Genomic DNA, 21,114 nt, shown 5'->3' on the forward strand with positions numbered 1-21,114 from the left:
GAAATATGTCCAAGCGAAACTGAGTTGTTGACGTCATATTTCTGCGCTCATTCTGCAGCCAGCCGTCAAGGATAAACGGATAGAGGATAGTTTAGCAATACACGTAAATGTATTTTATTTTTCTTGTAGTTTCCATTACGAATTAAATGTAACTAGCTAAAAAATAAATAAACATGTCTCTTATTGTATCACGTTGTATGGGTAGGATGCTATGTCGACAGACCCATGTGCCTCGGTGAGTTTTTCAATGTTGATTGGCTGTTAAACTGGTTTACTCATCACTGTCCTTACATTCCGTACATCTTCACAATCAACATATTAACATTGTCCTGTGCGGCCTCCATTCGTATAGTTCAACGTTTATGTAAACATGACCTTCTGTTGAAACTGCAATATGGAACGTGAGTGTTTTTAATTAATTGCAACACCGTTTGTTTTACAGTATTTTTGTGGAAGAACATTGTCTTACCAGGCAAAGCCCATGGTCGAACACAGTGCTGACGCTTCACACATCTGCCCCTTTAAGGTATGTTTACTGAATTCAGGATGCACTGTATTGAGGTCATTGCCTTGTGTGAAGGTAAACATGGATCCATACTTTGTTTCAGGGCGGAACCTAAAAAAAAGAAAAAGGTAGACCCCAAAAGAGAGCATGTAGCAAGAGAGAGGCTGAAGAAGAGACTTAAAAAGCTGGAGAAAGTTCCACCTGAACTCATCCCCATAGAAGATTTCATCACTCCAACCAAGTGCCTGGATGAAGCACGGTACATACATATCCCCTGTCTTGGTTCCATTTAGAATTTGTGTGACCGTATCCAATACAAAATCAATATAATGTATGTTCTACATAGAACTACAGCACCTCAAGCGAGTCAATAAAATCTTTTCTAACTTTTTGTTCATCTGCACTACATAGAGGACGCTCAGAACCCAGGCTGCCCTTCGAAGAGAGTGAACGCAGAGCGCTGCTGTTGAAGGAGTGGTCTCGTTTCAAGCATGTAATTGTTTGCACATTTTTACCGTTCAACATGATGCAAACACATGATCATGCAGAACATTGACTTCATTCAGCCTGGCTCATATTTGACAATTGTATATCTTGCAGGCGCAGCATACGGCTGAGATGGAGGCTATAAACCTAGCCCTGGATGCCCAAAGAGAAGCTCTGGAGGAACTAAAGATTGAGTCTGAGGAGCTGTACAAGGCAGCTATTAAACCAGATCCACTCGTCTTTCCCTTTAGTCACGAGGGACCCTGCTACACACCACCCAAGCCCAAATATGATGCTCCGGATGGCAAATACCATGATATCACCAAAGTCTACACTCAGTGATGAATGCACGTTTGCTGGGGTGTCAGTGTGTGATTCTACACCTAGCCCCTCTAGTCAGGAAAGTTGTTCTAAAATGTTTTACTAAAACATCACTAAGTGTGTATATAATGTTGCAACGTCTATCCCAACTTTCCAATGCCTGTATAAAATGCGACTCCTAACTCAATAAATAGTTTATACAAATGTGATGGGTGAATTGCATCCTGTTGCCTATTCATGGAACTACATTTTCTTGCAAGTGTCATTGAATGTTATTTTGAAATCATTTGTCAAATGCATTTAAAATTTTAAAGATGACAAGTCAAGGGTTAATTGAGGTAAAATATGCTTTTATTTTATATGAATTTAGTATAATATTTAAAACCTCATAGCCCACAGGGTTACCCTGGGTGGTGGTAGTCATACTTCATAAATATTATAGTGGAGGTATACATAAAGGAATATCTGACATGTATTTTGGCCACAATAGTGAAAATACATTTTCACAAATGTTCAAGAATCCTGAGGCCTTTCATGGTTGAGAGGCATATGCCAGTCCTTTGGAGGGACTCTTCTTAGTTCCCAAACTGGAGTAAATTTCTTCTGCTCTGCCAACCTGCTCCTTTCACTGCTCCGTAGTGCCTCCTGTAATATAAAGTTATGAACAAAATTGCAATCATTATTTGATTGTGGTACTCAAGAAAAATACACTGAACCCATTACTCAAAGTAGTGATATAATTGATGCAAAGGAAAACTCTACCTTGGCTCCTTGATCCTTGCATTTCTCCCATGTTGTGCACATGTCGTAGTCCTCCTTCCACTGTTGGCAGGACGGTGATGTACCATGGGCATAGTAGTGTTGAAAACGGTTCCTCAAGCTTTTACAGTGTTTAAACTCACTCCAGTATTCACTACAGCTACGTGGTGGCTGAGGACAAACAAAAGCAGAACAATATGTTTGGCTAATAGCTTCATAAAGTAGCCACTGTAGGCACAATGAAGTAATAATAATACAAGATAAATAGTTTTCTGTATGCTTGTTTTCAATAAGGGCCAATAAGTGTGCATGGCCATTAATTAGGCCCAATTCTATTCCAAGATTGTAAGTCCAATAACAGAAAAGGACTACATTAAACCAGTGTCCCCTCTCCGTGTTGTTTTCCAAATTGCAAAGGTTTTGTTAGCTAGCGGGTAAGCCGGTCATACGGTACATATCTAACGAACTTGTTTGGCTTTACATCGCCTTTTTGTAGAAGAACTATTGACGGAAACATTACTCAATTACACAATACTAGTATTTGTATTAGATTGAATGCATACTCTCCATAGAACTCCATCATTGTTCTCCATTTCTTCAACGAGAAGGGAATTTGTCGACATGTGACGTCACTTGCATGGCCAATCGGAAAGGAATACACGCCCACCCCCAGACGTGAACAGGTCCATGGAACGGGGGCACACACGTTTTAACCCTTTAACAGCCACACCGAGAAAGCTGCTGTGTAAAAATTATTTCTTTGCATTTTGTATTCCCTTGGGTTGATAATAATCAGAATAACTATATTCTAATTCTTACAGGACCCACAGTTTTTTAAATATCAGCCTCTATCAAACGGTTAAGATGTCACGTACCGGAACTCCGACAAATACAACAAATAGTCAGTCAAATATTTTAGCATTGAATACAGTTTATTCTTATATGTCAGTATTGCAAAACACACAGGAGAAAAATTGCACCCCTAACGTATCTCATCACACTTTCACTGTGTGGGTGGTGCAACAGCACAATTATTTTTGGGGCGAAAAATGCAAATTTCTAGTTGAATACTAAGCTGGTTTGCATTTAAACATTAGAAAACAATGCAAAAACTGGGAAACATTGGAAAACACAAAGAAACATTGCACTTTTGATATTCTTTATCTCAACACAACTCATCTCTGTGGTGGGGCAACAGCACCAATGCAACAGCACCATACTCTTTGAGCATTAGATCCACTTTTTTTCTTTTTGAGGAGAAATACCCACATTTCTAGTAGTATACTATGCATCATTGCTGGATTGCATTTAAACATTGGAAAACAATGCAAAAAAGGAACACATTGTGAAAGACACAAATACATTTCAACAACACAACTCATCGGTGTTGTAGTGCAACAGCACCAATGCTTTTTGAGCATTAGATCCACTTTATTTCTGGTGGTATGCTGCAAAGCATTCCCGGTTTGCAGACAAACACAGGAAAACCTTGCATTTCTGACATTTCCATCTTGACACACCCTTCGGACAGAGGTTGCATCGCCCCCGCTTGTCACTGTGAAGTGGCCAATGTCCCATGTTGTCATAGCGCATGTTGACTTGGATCAGACTGTGGGCGACTGCCAGGCGAAACCTTTTTAGACACAAGGGTTTCTCGTTCAGTAGGCCACAGTCCCTTTTGTAGACCAGCCAGGAATCTCTGACCAAGTTAAAACTGGTGAAGTAGTTGTCACAGAAGACGACAGAAAGGCGTGGCTGTGCTATGGTTTTGCATAGCGTTGTCACTACTTTTGCTCCCAAAAGTAGCGTCTGCTCCTGCTCACTGAGGGCAACATTGAAAAATGTGGATGCCCCTTGGTACATCAGCAGGTCGTGGATGATGCCAGATGAACTGGCTCGGCAGAACATCTTAAAGCCCCATTTATCTGGCTTGTTTGCCATATATTGGCGGAGACTGCCAGCCCTTGTGCCTTTATATGCGACCATGACTTCATCCACACTGTGTTTGTAAGTGGATGGAATCAGAAGGCATTGCTCTCGAAGCATATCAAAGAGGGGACGGATTTTGTAGAATCGGTCTGGACTCTGATTCCACTGCTGATTGTCATTGAAATGAATGTACCTGCGTAAAAGCTGGAATCTATTCTTTGGCATGATATCAGCTATCACGTCGAAACGTGACTCATCGTGCCAGTAGTCCTCCAGTGATGGGAAGGTGAATACACCCATGAAGAGTAAGATTGCCAGGAAATCTTGTATCTCTTCAGGGCTTGTCTTGATGGGATCCCCCAACTCTTGGGCGGAGTAGAGATTGGTATGATGGCCAATATGTTTTATCATCTCATCAGTGAAAAGCCTTTTGAAGTACTGGAAGGGTGTCTGTACAGCCTCAGGGGGTTCAAATCTTGAAACCGGAACCTCAAATTCCTCAATGTGTTCATGCTTCCAGATTATCTCTGTGCCTTTGTTTGGACTTGAGGGCGAATTTGGGTCAGAGGTATCCCCTGTCTCCTCCAAGGAAACTGTTTTTAGGGAGCTTTTTCCTTTTCTGCTTTTTTTACCAGGCGTCTGTGTGGTGGAGCTGCTTGTTGAGGGAGCCTCTTCTTCTTCCAGGGATTCAAAAGGACTGTCACCAGCAACTTCTGCTGGTGTGGGATGATACTCCGGATCCTCTATTGGGTCATCATTATCACTCAGATCAGCATCAGAATCTTCAGGACGTTCTGGTACAATGGCCAGGAGAGTGTGTTGTCTTGCACCGTAGAAACTCCGTAGCATCCATCTAGTATTTTAAAACAAATTAAAAAATTAAATAACAAACCATTCTTCTACAATGGTATTCATTAGTATAACAGCATCATTAATTTGGTTTAGTTGGAATTAGTTGTGATAGTTAGATTTTCACACATTTTTTCTCGATATTTAACACATTTATTTTGAAAACAACTCAGAGGGTTAGTGTCAAAACTACAGAATTAAGAAATTATTTCAGCACATTTATGTTGGAATAACATTAAATGTTTAGTATTTAAAGCAATAACTGATAAAAGGTTTTGATTTCATAGCACATTGTTTATTATAAATGACATTAGCTTAATTTTTCTATGTGTACCATAAAGTGCCAAATCAACCGTTTGGTTGATGTAGTATAGAAAGAATTATTAAACATGTAAAAGAGTTCATTTTGTGGAATAATTTAACATCATTCTGTTCAGTAAGCTTTCTGATACTATAATATGTTGAAAAAATGTACCTACCTTTCAAAATTTAACCAAAAGCCGTCCACATGTTGGGAGTTGGGAACTATTTTCTTGTTTCAGATTTCCTGTTTTGAGTGAGACTTAAAAGGCGTACTATTGGAACAGGGACATCTAGTGGATGTTTTTGGGATAACATACCTAAAACGAATGGTAGAGATGGCTCAATCACGTTGAATTAAGTTAAACATTCCTATCAATAAGATATTGTGACGTAAAATGTGCTCTACCAAACGGTTGGGCAGGCAGTTCAATTGAGGGATGCACATACAATCTCTAACAAGTGTACATAATTTGTGTATATACGTCTTAAGTCATTGTATTATTACTTATCACGTGCGAGTCGGAAGGCAAAAAGATAAGCCCTTTGTAAAGCATGATTCAAATATAAATGCATTATTAACGGTAGGCTTCTCACTCCACAAACCAAAATATATTTAAAAAAAAACATACACATTTTATATTGAATAACATCTTTATTTTGTCTATAAATGAACAAAAAAAGAAAATAATTTCACATCAAGGAATGAAATCTCACAATGTTAACTCATAAGTCCTATTTATAGTTTGATCTCTTGCACTAAAAGCATTCAGGTGGTTGAAGAGCCATTGTCCAGGGTTTCAAAAAGATCAAAAACATGAAGGCCAGGTTATTTAACATCTCTGGTAAAGTAAAGTAAAACAGTATTTACTGCTGTTAGCAGTACTTTCATCGTGTTTACAAATTCATGTTCAGTTTTTTGTCATTGCCAGAGTAATTCCTAATTCAAAATTGTTGCAATCCTGTCATTGATGAAAAAAAAAGGGACAGAAAATGCATATCCCTGTTGTCTCAAAATACCACTTTTAATTGCTTAAGTGTAGGTGTGGTGCGCTTGCACACAAAATCCAGTTCCATATATTAAAATTAAATCTTCACGGCTTCCTGCCCTTTTTGCGCAGCGACTTTCCCTCTCCAGAGAAGGCAATGAATCTGCTCAGAGCATCCTCCTGTAAGGTATGTGAAACAACATCATCGTATGCATGAGTACATTTCAATGACACAGCTTTCATGAATTAGAAATGTGTTGATACAGAACAGAAAAATCAACCAAATGGATTAATAGGAGCTTTACTAATGTGCTAGTCAACAGAGAGTAACAGACAGAAATCCTTCTTACATCATCTGTCAGTTTCTTAGGCTGTGGTCTTGAGTTTCTGATGAAGGTGATCTTTCCAACTTTGTACTCGTAGTTAGGAATGCCTCTGTTGGGGGACAGGACATTTATTTCCGTTTGTAATTCATAATTCTTTATTTTTCAAATGATACAAATGATACTTATAGCATTAAAGCATAAACCAAGCCTTATGTCTGACCTTTTGATGTCATTTGGATCAATGGGGACGGGGCTGGGCTCAATGCCCTTCTTTTTGCCATCCAAGCGATTACCAGATCCAGTGAAAGCCTATAGTCAAGGGAAAACAGAGTGTAGGTTAGACTTGCAATGTAGTGGTATATTCATGGAAATACATATTGGCCAATTCAGCACACACCACTACCACTGTCAATACTCACTCTGAACCCCAGGTCCATGTCAGCATAGCTGTTTGGATCCCCTTCTTCCTCCTGCAAGGCAACATGAGAGCACAAGTCTTGCAGTGAGTGATGGAAACGTATAGAATAGACATGCACATAAAAGGTCCCACTGGTTCCCTACCACAGGCTCCTCGTGGTGCGGAGGCCTTCTTTCTGGCTCTTTGTAACCCAAAGGAGCGTCAAAGTCCACCTGAACAACATCAAAAGTTACAGTTGAGCTATAGCCATACTCAAGCGCGCGCGTGCGTGTGTGCGTGTGTGTTATTAATAATAATTATATATTTGTGTGAAGGCCAACAAATAGATGGTCTTACATTCATATCGCACTCAATGATTGACACAGCTTTATCTGGCTTGGTCTCCATAACACGCAGCTCATAGATCTGAAAGAAAAAAAGGGGGGGGGGATAAGTTTTACTACCCTTGCATGGTGGCCTTTTTACCATTATTACAGTGGTGAACATTATTAAAAGGATGAACATCAAGAAAAATATATTACTTTTTCATTGTAGTTGATGGCAATGACATCCCCGGTTGTCAAGCAGGCAAAGTTCCGCAAGGCGTTTTCTAACCTGTAAAACAAATAGATATGCTTAACACTTGCAGCATGTTGTAGATGTTAACGACCTATCTTAGCATTACTAGATCGTTAATGTCACTATTCTCATACACTGCTTTGGGGTTTGTAATATCCAGGAAGTCTGGGCTCTGTGGCTGGAACTTGGAATAGGTGGCAACCATCAGGTTTACACTTTCCACTTGGACCAGACCTCCCTCCTCCAGTAGGAGATTCTGCATCATCTGCAGAAACAAGCGGAAAAAAACCCTTAAAGTCACTGACCAACCGAACATTTTGTACTGATTTGAACAGTATCGTGGCCAGATGAAAAGTGAAACTTGCAAGATCAGGATTATCTGACCAGGCTAGAGCGAGGCAGCTAAGAGTTTTATTTGGTCAAATGAGCCGACAATTCTATCCCATCCAAAGTCCTTTCAACCTTCACTTCAGACCTGTTGCTATATCTTACCCAGTGTGGGAGGTAGCAGATTCCCTCATCCGCCACAAACTCCAGAACACCACAATGTGTCATTCGGTCAGAGTTTTTGTTCGTTAACTTGAACAACATGGGGTAGGTGATGTTAAGCCTACCTGTATGGGACAGGAAATAGGCAAAACCCTTAGGACATTCCTAAAGAAATGTGATATTATTATGTCAAAGGAGTGTATAGAAGACGGACTTACTTAGTTGATCAAGAGCTGATGGTGGCATTATAACTAAGGGGAAAAAGTTTCATTGATTATGGCACATTCTTGGAAAATGTCCATGTTGAATAGGTATGAGGTATAAGGTCTTACTTTTGCCCCCTTTCTCAACGTCGGATCTGTCATTGGGACCTGCCAGCATTGACACAGAGTAACAGCGGTACTGAGTGGAGAACCGATTCTGCAATCCACGTTGCATCGGGTGGTCGAATACGTTGAAGGAAAACTGTCAATAAGAGAACAAATATTTTAAAACTCATGGTCAAGAAAACCACAGTGTACCTGAATGTGAACAAGGTATATCGTCGGGTAGGACACATAATATTAGGTTATGTGTTTATCATGACAGGGCGTCTTTCAGTGAAACAGATTGAACAGCCACTTCTGCTCATGTCCAGCGCTGGGATCTCCAATGTTAAGACACTATAGTGTTTAAAGATGTCATAATGACGGGTACTTGCCATTTTGGTCGGACTGGGTTGAGGTAGCTTCAAGTAAAGCTGTTTTGTTGGGTCCAAATATGAAACAACACAGAGTCGGACCAATATACAATTGTTGTTTTCCGTTCAACCCGGAAGTGAACGGCAACCAAAAGTGACGACATCAACTGCAATCCAATCGGTGCCTCCGACACATGATATAGTATATAGATCATAGAAAATGTCTATAATATTTAAAGAGCTCTGGTATAGTTATAAACACACAGCTGTAGTAAATCGAATTAGCCTAAAAATATAAATAAATACATTACAGTAGTAATATAATAGTAGATCTAAAATGTTTTCAATTACAATACCATCTATATAATATACAATAGCTAAAGTAATGCTTATAATATTATCAAAATTCTCCCAACACACCACTGATGATATTAAAACAGCCTTTTAGAAAGTTTTGAAATACTTTTTGCAAAGATTACTCAGCAAAGCATCATTTTAGATTGTGCCTAAAGGACTATATTCAGATGCTAGAACATTTGATGCACATAGGCCTTCCTACCTTGCCAATAGCGTCTCTTTCCATGAGTCAATATATATTTGCTAAAAATCCATCAAATAAATTGACTACGGTATGGTATATTGGTATATTTAGAGAGCTCTTCTTTAACAATTGTTGTATAATGCAAATGCTTGACACACAAAAATCCATCCCAATCTTACTCAAAGCCACATTTTTATTGGGTCTTACAAAGACCGAATCTGATAGGCTTGAAAACAGTCTACTGTTACACACAGTTAGAAGTCATAACAGGGATAAAACATTTTGTTTGTACAATTCAGATATATAAAATGTGAAACTTTAAGAGGAAGTTGTAAAAGGAGTAGGAGAAACACTTGATGAATGGCAACAGGATCTGGAATTCATTATGACTTGGGGGTGTCATGTCTCTTGGTGACTGGTCAGAAGTCTCTGAAATGAATCATCCTCAGCTGTATTCCTGAATAGGTTGATCTATTCCTTTATACAGGTGGCCAACTCTTAGCCACTTCCTGATGTACGGATTCAGGTAGCCACTGGCAGTACGCAGACAGGAGGACTTAAAGGAAAGAGAGGACACGAAAAAAAGAGCTTAGTTAGATGGCATATTATCAAGCAGGGCAGGTATGTACATAATGATGGACTACTAAGATTCAAATACAACCAATTATCTTTTGACCATACATTTTTCTTTCTCCTTCCAAACTGCCAAAAGGGCATCTCGGCAGTCAACTTTCTCGGACGCCAGCTCTACCAGCAAAGCTTCAGTCCTTGGCTGCAGTCTGTAGGGGCATAGCAAGAGTAGGCAGAATTTGTTTTATTATCAAGAGGTACATGCAGCAAGTAATGGGCATGATAATTCAACAGCATTTTGAAACCTACTTCGCCCACGTCTTCATCATGATTGAAGGGTTTGAGAGAAGTACGCTGCAGTTTTTCTTCAGCTTGAGACACACCTACAAAATAAATAGGACGCAATTTTATTAAGGTGCTCAAGCAGGAAAGCTCTGGAGATTGGAGGTGGGCCGGATGTGCTGCTGCTGTACCTCTCCCTCGAGGAGGAACTTGGCAAAAAGCTTGAATCGGTCGAGGCCTTCTGGGTAGGCTTTCTCCACGGCAGGCAGCGGCCACGCCACACGGTCTGCAAAAGATAGCCGAGTTGATGGAGAGGCAGACAGGGTTACGTTTTCCCCCGCGGGGACAGGACCCAACTTTGGGGCTGCCTGATATGCATATATAGGGTTGCCTAACATGCTTTTGGGATAGCGGGAGTTTTTATGAATAATAACGTTAAAGGTTTGAAAGTTGAAATGATTCGTAGCCATAAGCAATCTCCTCATCACTTAGTGTGGCGCGATGCGCAATTTGCGCATACGTTCACTGGAACGTTGATATTAACAACAGATGTGTATTTGTTAAAATGATGTAATGGATGCCGTATTAAAAAGGGTCTGTTTTGGTCTGAGACCAAAACAGTCGGGAACGACATGTTAAGGTATAGGACTTGATGGAGCAGGGCTACAGAGAAAGGTGACCTACAGAACGTGCTGGTGCAGTGGCTTCTGATGGTGCCTGTGGAGGGACAGAGCCATGGGGCCGGGGTCTCCAGGGGAGGTCCGTAATGGCAGTACTGGGGCAGCAGCTGGGGGATCCACTCCGGCTCAACCGCCGACACGACTGAGGAAGACGAGCAGATGGACTTTGAATTCAGCATAATGGGTACAACACATTTTGGTGTGTATCACCATACAAGTCCCTCTCTGTTACTCTACAGCAGAGAGCTCTAGAGTCTAGACAACACCACCGCAATAGACGGAGGTCTTCATCCACATTTACCTCTCATGTACATTTTGGTCGTCTCCATGACCTCCTGGTAGACTACGAACTCAGGTGGTTTTTTGAACAAGGCAGAGCTGGGGTGGATGAACACTGGGTCATCCAGAAGAGGTGTCTGGAAACGGAAATAAAAAGCTGATTCGTTTATAATCCATGATTAGGCATAAAACCAGGTTTGCATCAAATGTTCAGTATGCCAAATATCCTTCTCTCCTTAAGCTCTTGGTCTAAGGCAAAGGATTGACGCTTTTCAGACATATTAAGCTGATTAAAAGTGAAAAAAAAAAGGAGTGAGAAGGTCAAAAGTCTCAAGATACCCAATGTATTGGCGTTGTACTTGCCTTGTAGCCATTCTTCCATTTTGGATCCAGTATTTCCTCTTCTCGTATGCGTCTTGCGAGATGGTCCCCCAGCCCAGCCAGCAATATCTGACGCAAACAAATCACCTGGCTTTCTGTTGGTGGAGCCATCTTGGAATCCACAAACACGCCCCCCTCTGAACACACTGCGTTCACTGGTAATATAATAAACAAACAATTGTTACGCAAGTGTTAATGTATAGAGTGCATGCTTGTGCGTGTGTATAGTGTGCGTGTGTTTGTACCTGCGTTGGTGAGTTGTCCTCTGAGTCGCCGGATCTCCACCATGGCTTTATACCTCAGGCCGTTCGTCTCACAGAACTGGGGTGTACAGCCAGCATACTCACACGCCCCTACGGCACCTACACACACACACACACACACACACACACACACACACACGCTTAAATGAAGTCACATATGCATTTAATGCAACAATCACATAACGATGAACTACGAAAAGAAGGGTGAACAGCATGAGATTATCGACGTGTGAGTAAATGTTGGGTACCCAGCAGGACCATGAGGTCCCCAAGCAGCAGTGAAGGGCCCTGGCCCGCCCACAGCCTCCTCATCTGCATCAGGCGAGCTTTGTTCTGGGCCAGCTTCGAGCTCTCGTCCTCACTCGCTGCAGGCCTGAGGAGGCGAGAAGAGAATGGTGATGCGCCGATTAAACTCGGGCTGAACGTATTGGGGCAAACAATTGTGATTATTTGGACCAATATTGCGATTGCGATTTAATGTGCGATTTTTTTAATTTATTAAGTTCCTTATGTTGTGTATTATTCACTAAAAGAGAAATAAATCATTCTTTAGTATGACCAACACAACATTGGAAGCAGTCAACATAAAAACTTTCTTTTAGGCCAGGCAGATATGTTGAGATTAATCTTTATTATAAACTTCTTTATTTAACTATTGAATTGTAAAATTAAAATAAATGAATCGTACTGATTTCCATTCAGTAACGGACCAGAAAAACACTATTTTTTTTATCGCAGCATTTGCGATTTGCAAACCGCGTTCTATTACATCGCGATTTCGATTTGAATTTGATTAATCGTTAGATTAATTAACCCTAGATTAAAACCAACAAACCATGCAAAAAATAAATACATTTATTTGACGTGCAGCTGCCCACCTTTCAAGGTCTTCAAATATCTCCCGGACCGTCATGGACGCCACCACGGCGATGACATACGGCAGGCAGTCCTGCTGCCTCCCTAGGGCTAGCATTTTGGCAAAGCGCGGAGCCACAGGGAACGAGGCCATGGCCCTACCCAGCGGCGTGACGGGGCAACTCAATTTGGCTCGCTCTATGTCTTTGACCCTTGGAAATGGAACATTTCGAAAGAGGGTCAAACAATGTGATAATGATAGTGTGAGCGAAACTCAATGATAGTGGTTTCTATAAACTCAGTGCTATGGAAACCAATACAATCCTGCCTCATCGTTAACTTCCTCATCGCCTATACGAGAGTCAGACTATTATGGGCTGGCATTCTCCATCAGCGTACATTTCTTTGGCAATTTCAATGCGAGTAGAGGGAGAGAAAGCGAGGAAACAAATGAAGAGAGACTTCTACCTTCCAGTGCGCGGCGGTTCCTCCAGAGCTCCCAGTGAGACCAACAGCTGCTCGGCTGCCATAAGGGCTTCACCAGAGGGAGCGGTGGGGAAGGGGAAGTTCACCACCTGAAATACACACACACACACACACACACACACACACACACACACACACACACACACACAGGTATTCATTACAATACACAGGGAAGACCTCTCTGTTGCAAATGTGGAGGCTGCAAGCCTGGCTTGGATTCTTCTTCTTCACTGACCTTATCAATGTTGAGGTCCTTCATCTGAAGAACCAGGTCTTCTACAGGCCTGCGGGTGATTTCCGCCTCAGAGAACTCGCTGAAGTCCCCAAACACTGCGGATGAGAACAGCCTACAAAAAACAACAAGAAAAACATACTGTAGTTGCACATTCGCCCGTGTCAATAAGCCAGCCACTGAAGAGAGGGACTCTCTGGAGCAGGAGGCGGGACGCGTGACCTCGACATTGTACGGTGCCTGACCTATAGCAGTGGCCCGGCTCCGTGCGGCCAGCTCGGCCGGCCCTCTGATTGGCTGAGGCCTGGGAGGTCCATGACACCTTGAAGGAGGAGACCCCGGTGACGCGGTCGTAGTAGCGCTTCTTGACCCTTCCGCAGTCCACCACGTACTTGATCCCGGGGATGGTGAGGGAAGTCTCGGCCACGTTGGTGGCCACCACACAGAGGCGGGTTCCAGCCGGGGAGGCCTGGAACACCTGCACAGGTAGAGAGGAAGCAATAAGCAATGAGAGGCTGTGGTTTCAAATGGTTGCCAAGCAACACAGGCTAGCATACTATGAGAGCGGCGGCACGTTCATTATAAAAAAAGGATTGCTATGCAGTCAGAGAAGGGTTTACAGATTATTTTACAACGTCTTTGAGCCAATCAGAATCAAGGACCAGAAATGACTAACAATTATTAAATAACCCACAATGTGGGAACATAATTCCTAGCAGTATTTCCTTGTCTGGCACTATTATATTTGTGAACTCATTCATTCGCAAAATGTGCTTAGATACAAGAAAGGTCAGCAAAGCTTATATTTGAATTAGGAACAAATTGATACATCATCGGCGGCTTTATAAGTGTATTACATTATATTGGCTTTATAGACAGGAGTTATATTTCTCCATGTAGCCTATCTTTTTCTTTCTCGTTATGTAATTAAGTGTTCAGGACAACCTGCTTACCTTTGCCTGCTGCTCGGGGGCTAGGAGTGAGTAGAGGGGCAGGACATAGAGGGGAATGGATGGATCCGCCTTCTCATCTACAAAAACAAAAGAAGACAACCTCCATTAATATAATCAACAGAAACAGAAATTTAACCAATACATATATGAATCATTAATTCTGAAGATGGGTCCTTTTAGTCCACGGTGGGTCTTACCCGGGTCGCCCTCGTCCTCCCCTAGGTCCAGCTCGCAGCCCTCGTAGCCACACTCGTCGTCATCGACTCCGGCAAGCTGGTCCTCGTCGCCCTCATCCACGGGCAAGGCAGAGTAGTTGTCCAGGTGGATCCGCGGCAGGGCCTGGGCACCGGAGGGGAAACGCACCTAGTGTGTTTGAGTCCATCCGCCATCACAGGGGCCACTGTCATACATGTGATGACTGAATAAGACATGACTTCCTGTGCACATCATTAAGGAGCAGGTAGAAGCATGGGGAATCGGGCTCAAGGATACCTATTGGAAAGGTTCTGTAACTCCTACCCTCACCCCCCAATAACGTGTTATTCTTATTGAAAAGGACAATGAGTTTTATGGTCTTACCACAGCCTGCTTCTGCTTGTCCTTCTTAAACCTCCTAGTATCCTTGAAGGTCTCCTCCTCCTTACCTGACCAAAGCAATAGTCTGATTAGAGGCGTTCTGGTTATGAACAAGACGGATTGAGTGTGTGTGTGTGTGTGTGTGTTCCTATTCTTACCCGTGTCTGTGGTAGACCGCCTGAAAGGGAACGCTTTCCTCAGTCTCCTACACACGTCGTGGACCTCTGCCTGGCCAGTCAGAAACACCAGAATGCCACCTTTTGGGAGAGGTCCATATCCAGTCAATCACACCGCCATACAGAGAACGCACCAATGAAGGAAACCCGTCTTATCTACCCAGCTCTGCGTGCCTAACCGGGGCAGGGTCGTGCGGCTACCTGGCGGCAGCATGCGGTGGATCTTGCAGGTCTTGTGGAAGATCTCTCCGACGTAGTCCTCCATGGGCGTGCGCTTGTTGAAGTGGATGCTGACGGGGAACTGCCGGGCGTCCACCTTGATGACGGGCGGCGGGGACGGGAACAGCTTCTTGTTGTCCGTGAAGTCTTCCACCCGCAGAGTGGCTGACATGATGATCAGCTTCATGGGCAGGCCTTTCTGGAGGGGGAGCCCCAACCAACACACAGGTTAGGTTGACCCTGCGCAGATCCCCAGGGACGGTCAACGCACTATAACGCAGCAGGGATGGACTGTCATCGCCCAGAAGGGGTCAACTAAAGGCTCAGCATGGGATGTGGACTGTATTGTTAGTGGCACAGAGTGCATGGTTGAATGGAAGTAGATAATAATCAAAGCCATGGCAGGCCAACCATGGTTACAAAAAAAGAACAAGAGAGACGCAGAAGAGTGGTCTACTCACTTTTTCAAAAGCAATCCACATATGTTCTATCGAATCCCTTAAGTCACGTCTGTGCATAACTAGAAACGCTCTTACCTTGTTTCGGAGCGGCACGATACGAGACAGCAAGCCGATCAGGATATCTGTGTATACGCTCCTTTCATGGGCTTCGTCTATGATTATCACACTGTAGTGTTGGAGCAGGAAATCCTAGAGAGCCAGGAAGATAAAGAATGAGGAATATTTTCAATTGAAAAGTAAATTTTACTATTTTCATTCATTTGCCTGAAGATAGTGTTTCCACTTTTGTTTCAATACATAGCACTCAAAGTTGCTCCCAACCATCATTTCTAAACCTACCTTTTGAATTTCCTTCAGCAAAACACCATCAGTCATGAACTTGATCTTTGTGTCAGTGGTCACATTCCCTTCATAACGAATCTGGTAGGATACCACTCTAAAAAAACAACACACCCCATGTTAGAACAGAAATACACCACGGCAAATGGATTTGTAATTAAAAAAGGTGCTCAATATTTAGTAATAAGTAATTGTGTTACTTTCATATTCTCAAGCCAGATTTCTTTGACTAAATGATAATACTTTAAACAACAAAGAAGACAAAGAAAAGAAATACAATGTTTATTGGTTTCAGCACACCCTTAACACGTTAGATCTACAACTTTGGGGAGAAGAAACCTACTGTGTGGGAAGGTTCATTTCCATGGCCACTCGTTGGGACATGCTGACAGCCGCCACTCTCCTGGGTTCTGTGATGCCGATAATCCCTTTTCCACTGGAGAAAACATGAAGAAAAAAATGCTGATTTGATGAGTGAAGCTGGATATTGACTGGCTGTTTCTAGAGGCAACGTTAGTTTTGGGCTTAATTATAAAGCCTAAATATAACCATCATGATTTTTTATGGTGTAATGTTACATGGTGGCATATAGTAATTAAAATATGCTCTTGGGCATTGACCTGACTTAAATATGACCTATATAATCCCAATCTATAATTTTAAGGGGTTGATAATAACATAATAATTAATGATGATGACACGAAAATGGTGGCCCTTACCTGGCATAACCGGCCTCGTACAGGAACTGAGGCATTTGCGTGGTCTTTCCACTTCCAGTCTCTCCACAGAGGACAATACAAGGGTTCTCTCTCACAGCCTCCATGATTACCTGCTCCTCTGCCAGCACTGGAAGCCTTAGTCGAGCTTCCTGTGGATCAAGCAAACCCTTTAATGAACTCCTTGCACAAAAACAACAACCACTATGACAGAAACATGAATTAAATAATCTGCAGTGGAAGCATCCATTTGATATTTGGTTGGAATAAGTGTAACGGCAATTTTGAAATTAATTTATTTTTTTCTAGGATTTTGGCAGATAAGAGTCAAGGAGGGACTTCAGATGAGATGTGGATCATGCAGTGACACTGTACCTGTATTTCTGGCATTCTATCAACCGGAACAAACACAGCCGGCTGGGATGGCTTTCTGACAGGGCCTTCCTTTGGCTGTTGAGCAGACTTTTCCACCTCCTTTGGCTCACTGCTGTGTGCAACTGCCTCTACTCCTTTAGGCTCCTGCTTGACGTCTGTCTCCTGGCCGGCGGAGGCCTGGTGCTCAGATTGTGCCGCCTTTTCTTCTCCATCATCATCGTCATCGTCAGAGGAAGTGTCCGCATCGCTGCTCTCCTCTCCCTGCTGTTCCTCCGCCTCCTCTTCCACTTCTTCTTTCCATTTGCGTTTCCTGTTCACTCCACTGAGGCTGCTTATCTTTGGCGCTGTGCCTCCATCTTCCACCTCATCAGTCATCCTGAGAAAAGTCAACAAAAAGCTGCTATTCGAATTTCGCAGTAGACTCATAGGAATTGTATTGATTCTTGCTATATTTTTGTCCTATCATCAATGTTGCATGTACAAGCATAAGTACACACCCTTTGTTCTGGTAAAGCTTGTCTCCTGTTCCCAGTTTGGCGGTGGTGTACAGCATCTTCAGCTCAGACTCCGGAAGTTGAAACTCTGCCAACTTGGCCAATATGCCTGCTCTCTGTATCAGAAGAATATCATGAGAAAATGTTGATGGGTCTTATGTACACACTTTCAAGAATGTATCAGCTGCTGCTACGCGAGTAGACAGTAGCAGAGTTCAAACCTGAGGTTCACAGTGTGAGTGAAATAAGACGTATTTGGGTGGGTCTAAACTATGATATGATTTTAATTTTTTTCTCAAAGAACATGGATGCACGGTATTCCTGCTTGAGGACCATCACATACCTGGACTTTCTTTTCCTTAACAACAAGCACCCTTTCAAGCTGTTTCTTCTGCTTTTTGGTTAGGGGCTTCTTCTTTGAAATCGGTTTCTCTGCAACTGTCTTCTTCTTAGCTTTGTTGGAAGGTAGGACCAGAGCATTGCAGGTATCCACACCCTTTAGTTTCTCCCCACCTGTTGGATGGAATCCAGGGTTAGTATTTAGTGATGGGCTCATAGGGCATCATTCTGGTAGTGCCATCACATATCATAATTCTCACCTCCTAGTTCGACTACAACATCTGTCGACCCATCGCCTCCTGGAGATTGACTTTCATTTTGTTGCCTTCCCTTCCAGTTGTACTTCTTTCTCAGTCGCCCCATCTTGGACATAAAATGCGAGTTAATCAATCATATACCAGAGAGGATTGTATGCGTAATAATACTATTTAATACAGTGTGGAATTCTTAACATGACCAGATTATGTGTGACGTTAACCATACAACAAAAACGTAAGATGTATCGGTACATTGTTTGCTAGGACGCTAAACACCGGAATTGTAATGTTTTATTTAAACAGAAATGAAAGGTGTACCTTTTATTCAGTGCAGCACAGAACACTTCATCAACAGCGTATATATAGTATACGAAATAAGAACCAGCAGTCCAGCACAGGCTTCGGATCTCACGTGTAAACAAATCTCACGTTTGTCCCCAGCGGATACTCGTCCGCGAACGAACAACCCCGATGTAAAGGTTCCGCTACAAAATGTGCTTCCATTAAACATCACAGAAGACAAGACACCAGATTGCCATTTGACATTCTTGCATGAACAATTTATTACGAGTACAGCAGTGTAAAATATATATATATGATTTTTTATAAAAAAAAAAAAATGAAATATGAATATAGAGCTGTGATACTTTAATACAGTTTTTAATATTTTGATAATGAAATGAATTGTAATGATGCACAACGCAAATATGTCATCTAAGTAAAAAAATATCTTGTAATATAAAGCAGTATACAGTACATCAAGTGTAACAGAATGCTATTTGATTCCCAAAAATAATAACATTTGTTTTGGGAAAATAATGTGTACACATAAGTATGTATAAAGATGAATTAAATAAACTAAATAGACTCAACTTTGGAGTTACAGTTGGTTGTGCCTAAATCAAAATATAAGGCCTTTATAACATCTAAAACAACAACATGCTCCTTCAGCATTATTTAATGAGCTATAGGCATGATAAGGGGATCCAATAGGCTGGAATCAGGTGCGGCTTTCCTACAGTGCCTCGCGTTCATTCGCCATCAAACTTTCGCCAAATGCAGAGGTCTCCATTTTGGTTCTCCTCGCTTCCCTCGAAAGTCTCTCAAACCTCCTTAAAAAGACGATGACGGCCAAAAGGAGCAGCCCCTGCACCAGCATAAACACAAACAGGCACACCTGGGAGACCAGCGCTAGGTCACAGTACCAGTAGTGACAAAACTCCAGCACCTCCTCCTCGGTCAAGTGCATCACCAGCCTGCCACTCAGGCTGGGAGGGGAAGTGCAGCTGACGTTGAGGGGTAAGAGAACGCTGCTGGGCTGACGGGTCAGCAAGGCTCGCAGATAGAGCACCCCGCAGTCGCATACCCACAGGTTGCCATGGAGAGTGACGGAGTGGAGGTTGGGCAGGTCGTCCAACAGCCCATTGGGTAGGATGGTCAACAGGTTGTTATTGAGATTGACTCGGGTTGTACCAGGCGGAAAATGGGAGGGGAGCATTGAGCTGGTGAGGGACTTGTGGCTGCAGTTGACGTGGCCCTGGTTGCAGGTACAAGAGTGAGGGCACACAGATGACTCCTGCCCTTTGACTCCAAGCAGGAAGAGCAAACTGAAGAGCAAAAGGTCCATCATGTCGTTGCTCAATCTGAGGAGTGGGCAGGGAGAGGAGGGGGAGGGAGAGGAGGGGGAGGGAGAGGAGGGGGAGGGAGAGGAGGAGAAAAGAGGAGAAAGGAGAGAGGGAGATGACAGGAGAAGGGAGGAGAGGAGAGGTGGTAAAAATGGAGGAGAAGAGAGGAGAAGAGAAGGAGATGAGAGGAGAAGGGAGGAGAGAAGGAGAGAGGAGAAGAGAAGGAGATGAGATGAGAAGGGAGGAAAGGAGAAGAGAGGAGAAGAAAAGAGAGGGAGATGAGTGGAAAAGGGAGGAGAGAAGAAGTGAGGAGAGGAGAGGAGATAGGAGGGGAAAGGATATGAGAGGATATGAGAGGAGGAGAGGAGATAAGGAGAAGAATATAATTGATCGGAAGGGAACAAATGAGAAGAGGTCAGAAGAGGACAGGGGAGAAGAGAATAGATAGTTGAAAAGGGAAAGAGGAACATTTTATAATAATTGTTGATCAACATTTAGTAGATGAGTCCAGTCACACGGGACAATACGACCAACACAATTTAGGAGAATTTAACAACTAAGCAGATATAATATCCTGGAAAATAACAAATATTGATGTATGATGTATATACATCCAGTAAAGGATGCCAAGGGAACGTGTCAAAGACTGATAAGAACACATATGATAAATGCAGTCTGTTATCATAAAGAGTTTCCTCCATAATGCTCCAAATGAAAAACACATATTGGTTGAAAATAATAAAATCTTAATTATGTTTAGTAGAGGGTTATCACTGAATTAAATGTAAAATGAAAGCCTCAAAACGTCTACGGGTTTGATTAATGATATAAGGCATGATCACATGTTTAAGTGCGGTTTTATTACACAACTGGATTACACCAAAGTAGAAAAAATATCACGTCTAGAACTGAAATATAATTATTAACCAGATGGTGACCCTGAACACAGTAGTTCCAAACAAGTGTATCAAACAGAATAAGCAAATGTGTATTCTAAATATAAAGCACTGACCTAGTACTTGGAAAAACTAGGACTTCAATCGATCATCTTAAACAAATATTAACTACACCTTTGTATGCATCATGGTTAAGTCAGTGTAATTATATCATCAAAATAATTGAATGTTTCAAGAGTTATTTACCTTCTGGAGTTTTCGTATGCAGTCGCTTCACAGTTGTGCGTCCTATAGCTTTTCTTTGACAAGATAGGTCTGTCACTGTTTGTGGGACGTACAGCTGGCCCTTACTGATAAAGCTCCCTGTAAATTATGTCTCCTCAAAAATATCACACCCACGCACACACACACACACACACACACACACACACACACACACACACACACACACACACACACACACACACACACACACACACACACACAGACACAAAAATACATAAGTCTGAGG

General features: G+C 42.4%; 5 protein-coding genes and 1 long non-coding RNA gene across 7 annotated transcripts; 1 reads left to right on the forward strand and 5 right to left on the reverse strand.

Moving 5' to 3' along the window:
• Positions 1–32: 32 nt before the first annotated feature.
• Positions 33–1,529, forward strand: mrpl40 (mitochondrial ribosomal protein L40). 2 transcript variants are annotated; one of them, XM_030358993.1, is made up of 6 exons: positions 46–103; positions 206–235; positions 443–526; positions 609–764; positions 917–998; positions 1,106–1,529. In XM_030358993.1, exons 2-6 carry the CDS (start codon positions 207–209, stop codon positions 1,331–1,333), a joined length of 579 nt encoding a protein of 192 aa, XP_030214853.1. In that variant the 5' UTR covers positions 46–103; position 206; the 3' UTR covers positions 1,334–1,529. The 2 variants fall into 2 exon arrangements, with proteins under 2 accessions (XP_030214852.1, XP_030214853.1); XM_030358992.1 differs by having other exon boundaries at positions 33–235; positions 1,106–1,521.
• Positions 1,530–1,641: 112 nt separating this feature from the next.
• Positions 1,642–2,749, reverse strand: LOC115545641 (uncharacterized). Its single transcript, XR_003977133.1, has 3 exons — positions 2,635–2,749; positions 2,075–2,242; positions 1,642–1,957 (listed from the first exon to the last, which is right to left on the reverse strand). It is a non-coding gene; the product is annotated as an uncharacterized LOC115545641 (long non-coding RNA).
• Positions 2,750–2,990: 241 nt separating this feature from the next.
• LOC115546116 (piggyBac transposable element-derived protein 3) lies at positions 2,991–5,532 on the reverse strand. Its single transcript, XM_030359789.1, has 2 exons — positions 5,329–5,532; positions 2,991–4,853 (listed from the first exon to the last, which is right to left on the reverse strand). Exon 2 carries the CDS (start codon positions 4,847–4,849, stop codon positions 3,503–3,505), a length of 1,347 nt encoding a protein of 448 aa, XP_030215649.1. The 5' UTR covers positions 4,850–4,853; positions 5,329–5,532; the 3' UTR covers positions 2,991–3,502.
• A 257-nt stretch (positions 5,533–5,789) lies between these two features.
• Positions 5,790–8,767, reverse strand: ufd1l (ubiquitin recognition factor in ER associated degradation 1). Its single transcript, XM_030359355.1, has 12 exons — positions 8,630–8,767; positions 8,262–8,394; positions 8,148–8,180; positions 7,933–8,054; positions 7,575–7,705; positions 7,404–7,476; positions 7,219–7,287; positions 7,026–7,094; positions 6,884–6,934; positions 6,685–6,773; positions 6,489–6,573; positions 5,790–6,318 (listed from the first exon to the last, which is right to left on the reverse strand). Exons 1-12 carry the CDS (start codon positions 8,630–8,632, stop codon positions 6,244–6,246), a joined length of 933 nt encoding a protein of 310 aa, XP_030215215.1. The 5' UTR covers positions 8,633–8,767; the 3' UTR covers positions 5,790–6,243.
• Positions 8,768–9,322: 555 nt separating this feature from the next.
• Positions 9,323–18,589, reverse strand: dhx37 (DEAH (Asp-Glu-Ala-His) box polypeptide 37). The gene is made up of 27 exons (XM_030357770.1): positions 18,401–18,589; positions 18,086–18,188; positions 17,830–17,999; positions 17,490–17,602; positions 16,993–17,368; positions 16,621–16,769; positions 16,245–16,337; positions 15,902–15,998; positions 15,638–15,751; positions 15,084–15,300; positions 14,865–14,963; positions 14,710–14,774; positions 14,328–14,469; positions 14,131–14,207; positions 13,423–13,655; positions 13,181–13,292; positions 12,928–13,034; positions 12,483–12,671; positions 11,853–11,977; positions 11,587–11,703; positions 11,324–11,496; positions 10,983–11,097; positions 10,686–10,823; positions 10,193–10,287; positions 10,029–10,102; positions 9,831–9,928; positions 9,323–9,705 (listed from the first exon to the last, which is right to left on the reverse strand). The coding sequence occupies exons 2-27, from the start codon at positions 18,186–18,188 to the stop codon at positions 9,629–9,631; spliced, it is 3,468 nt and encodes a 1,155-aa protein (XP_030213630.1). The 5' UTR covers positions 18,401–18,589; the 3' UTR covers positions 9,323–9,628.
• A 25-nt stretch (positions 18,590–18,614) lies between these two features.
• Positions 18,615–20,958, reverse strand: gp1bb (glycoprotein Ib platelet subunit beta). Its single transcript, XM_030357776.1, has 2 exons — positions 20,850–20,958; positions 18,615–19,725 (listed from the first exon to the last, which is right to left on the reverse strand). Exon 2 carries the CDS (start codon positions 19,710–19,712, stop codon positions 19,098–19,100), a length of 615 nt encoding a protein of 204 aa, XP_030213636.1. The 5' UTR covers positions 19,713–19,725; positions 20,850–20,958; the 3' UTR covers positions 18,615–19,097.
• Positions 20,959–21,114: the final 156 nt, after the last annotated feature.

Source organism: Gadus morhua, chromosome 6, assembly GCF_902167405.1.
Source record: "Gadus morhua chromosome 6, gadMor3.0, whole genome shotgun sequence".
Classification (NCBI taxonomy): Eukaryota; Metazoa; Chordata; class Actinopteri; order Gadiformes; family Gadidae; genus Gadus; species Gadus morhua.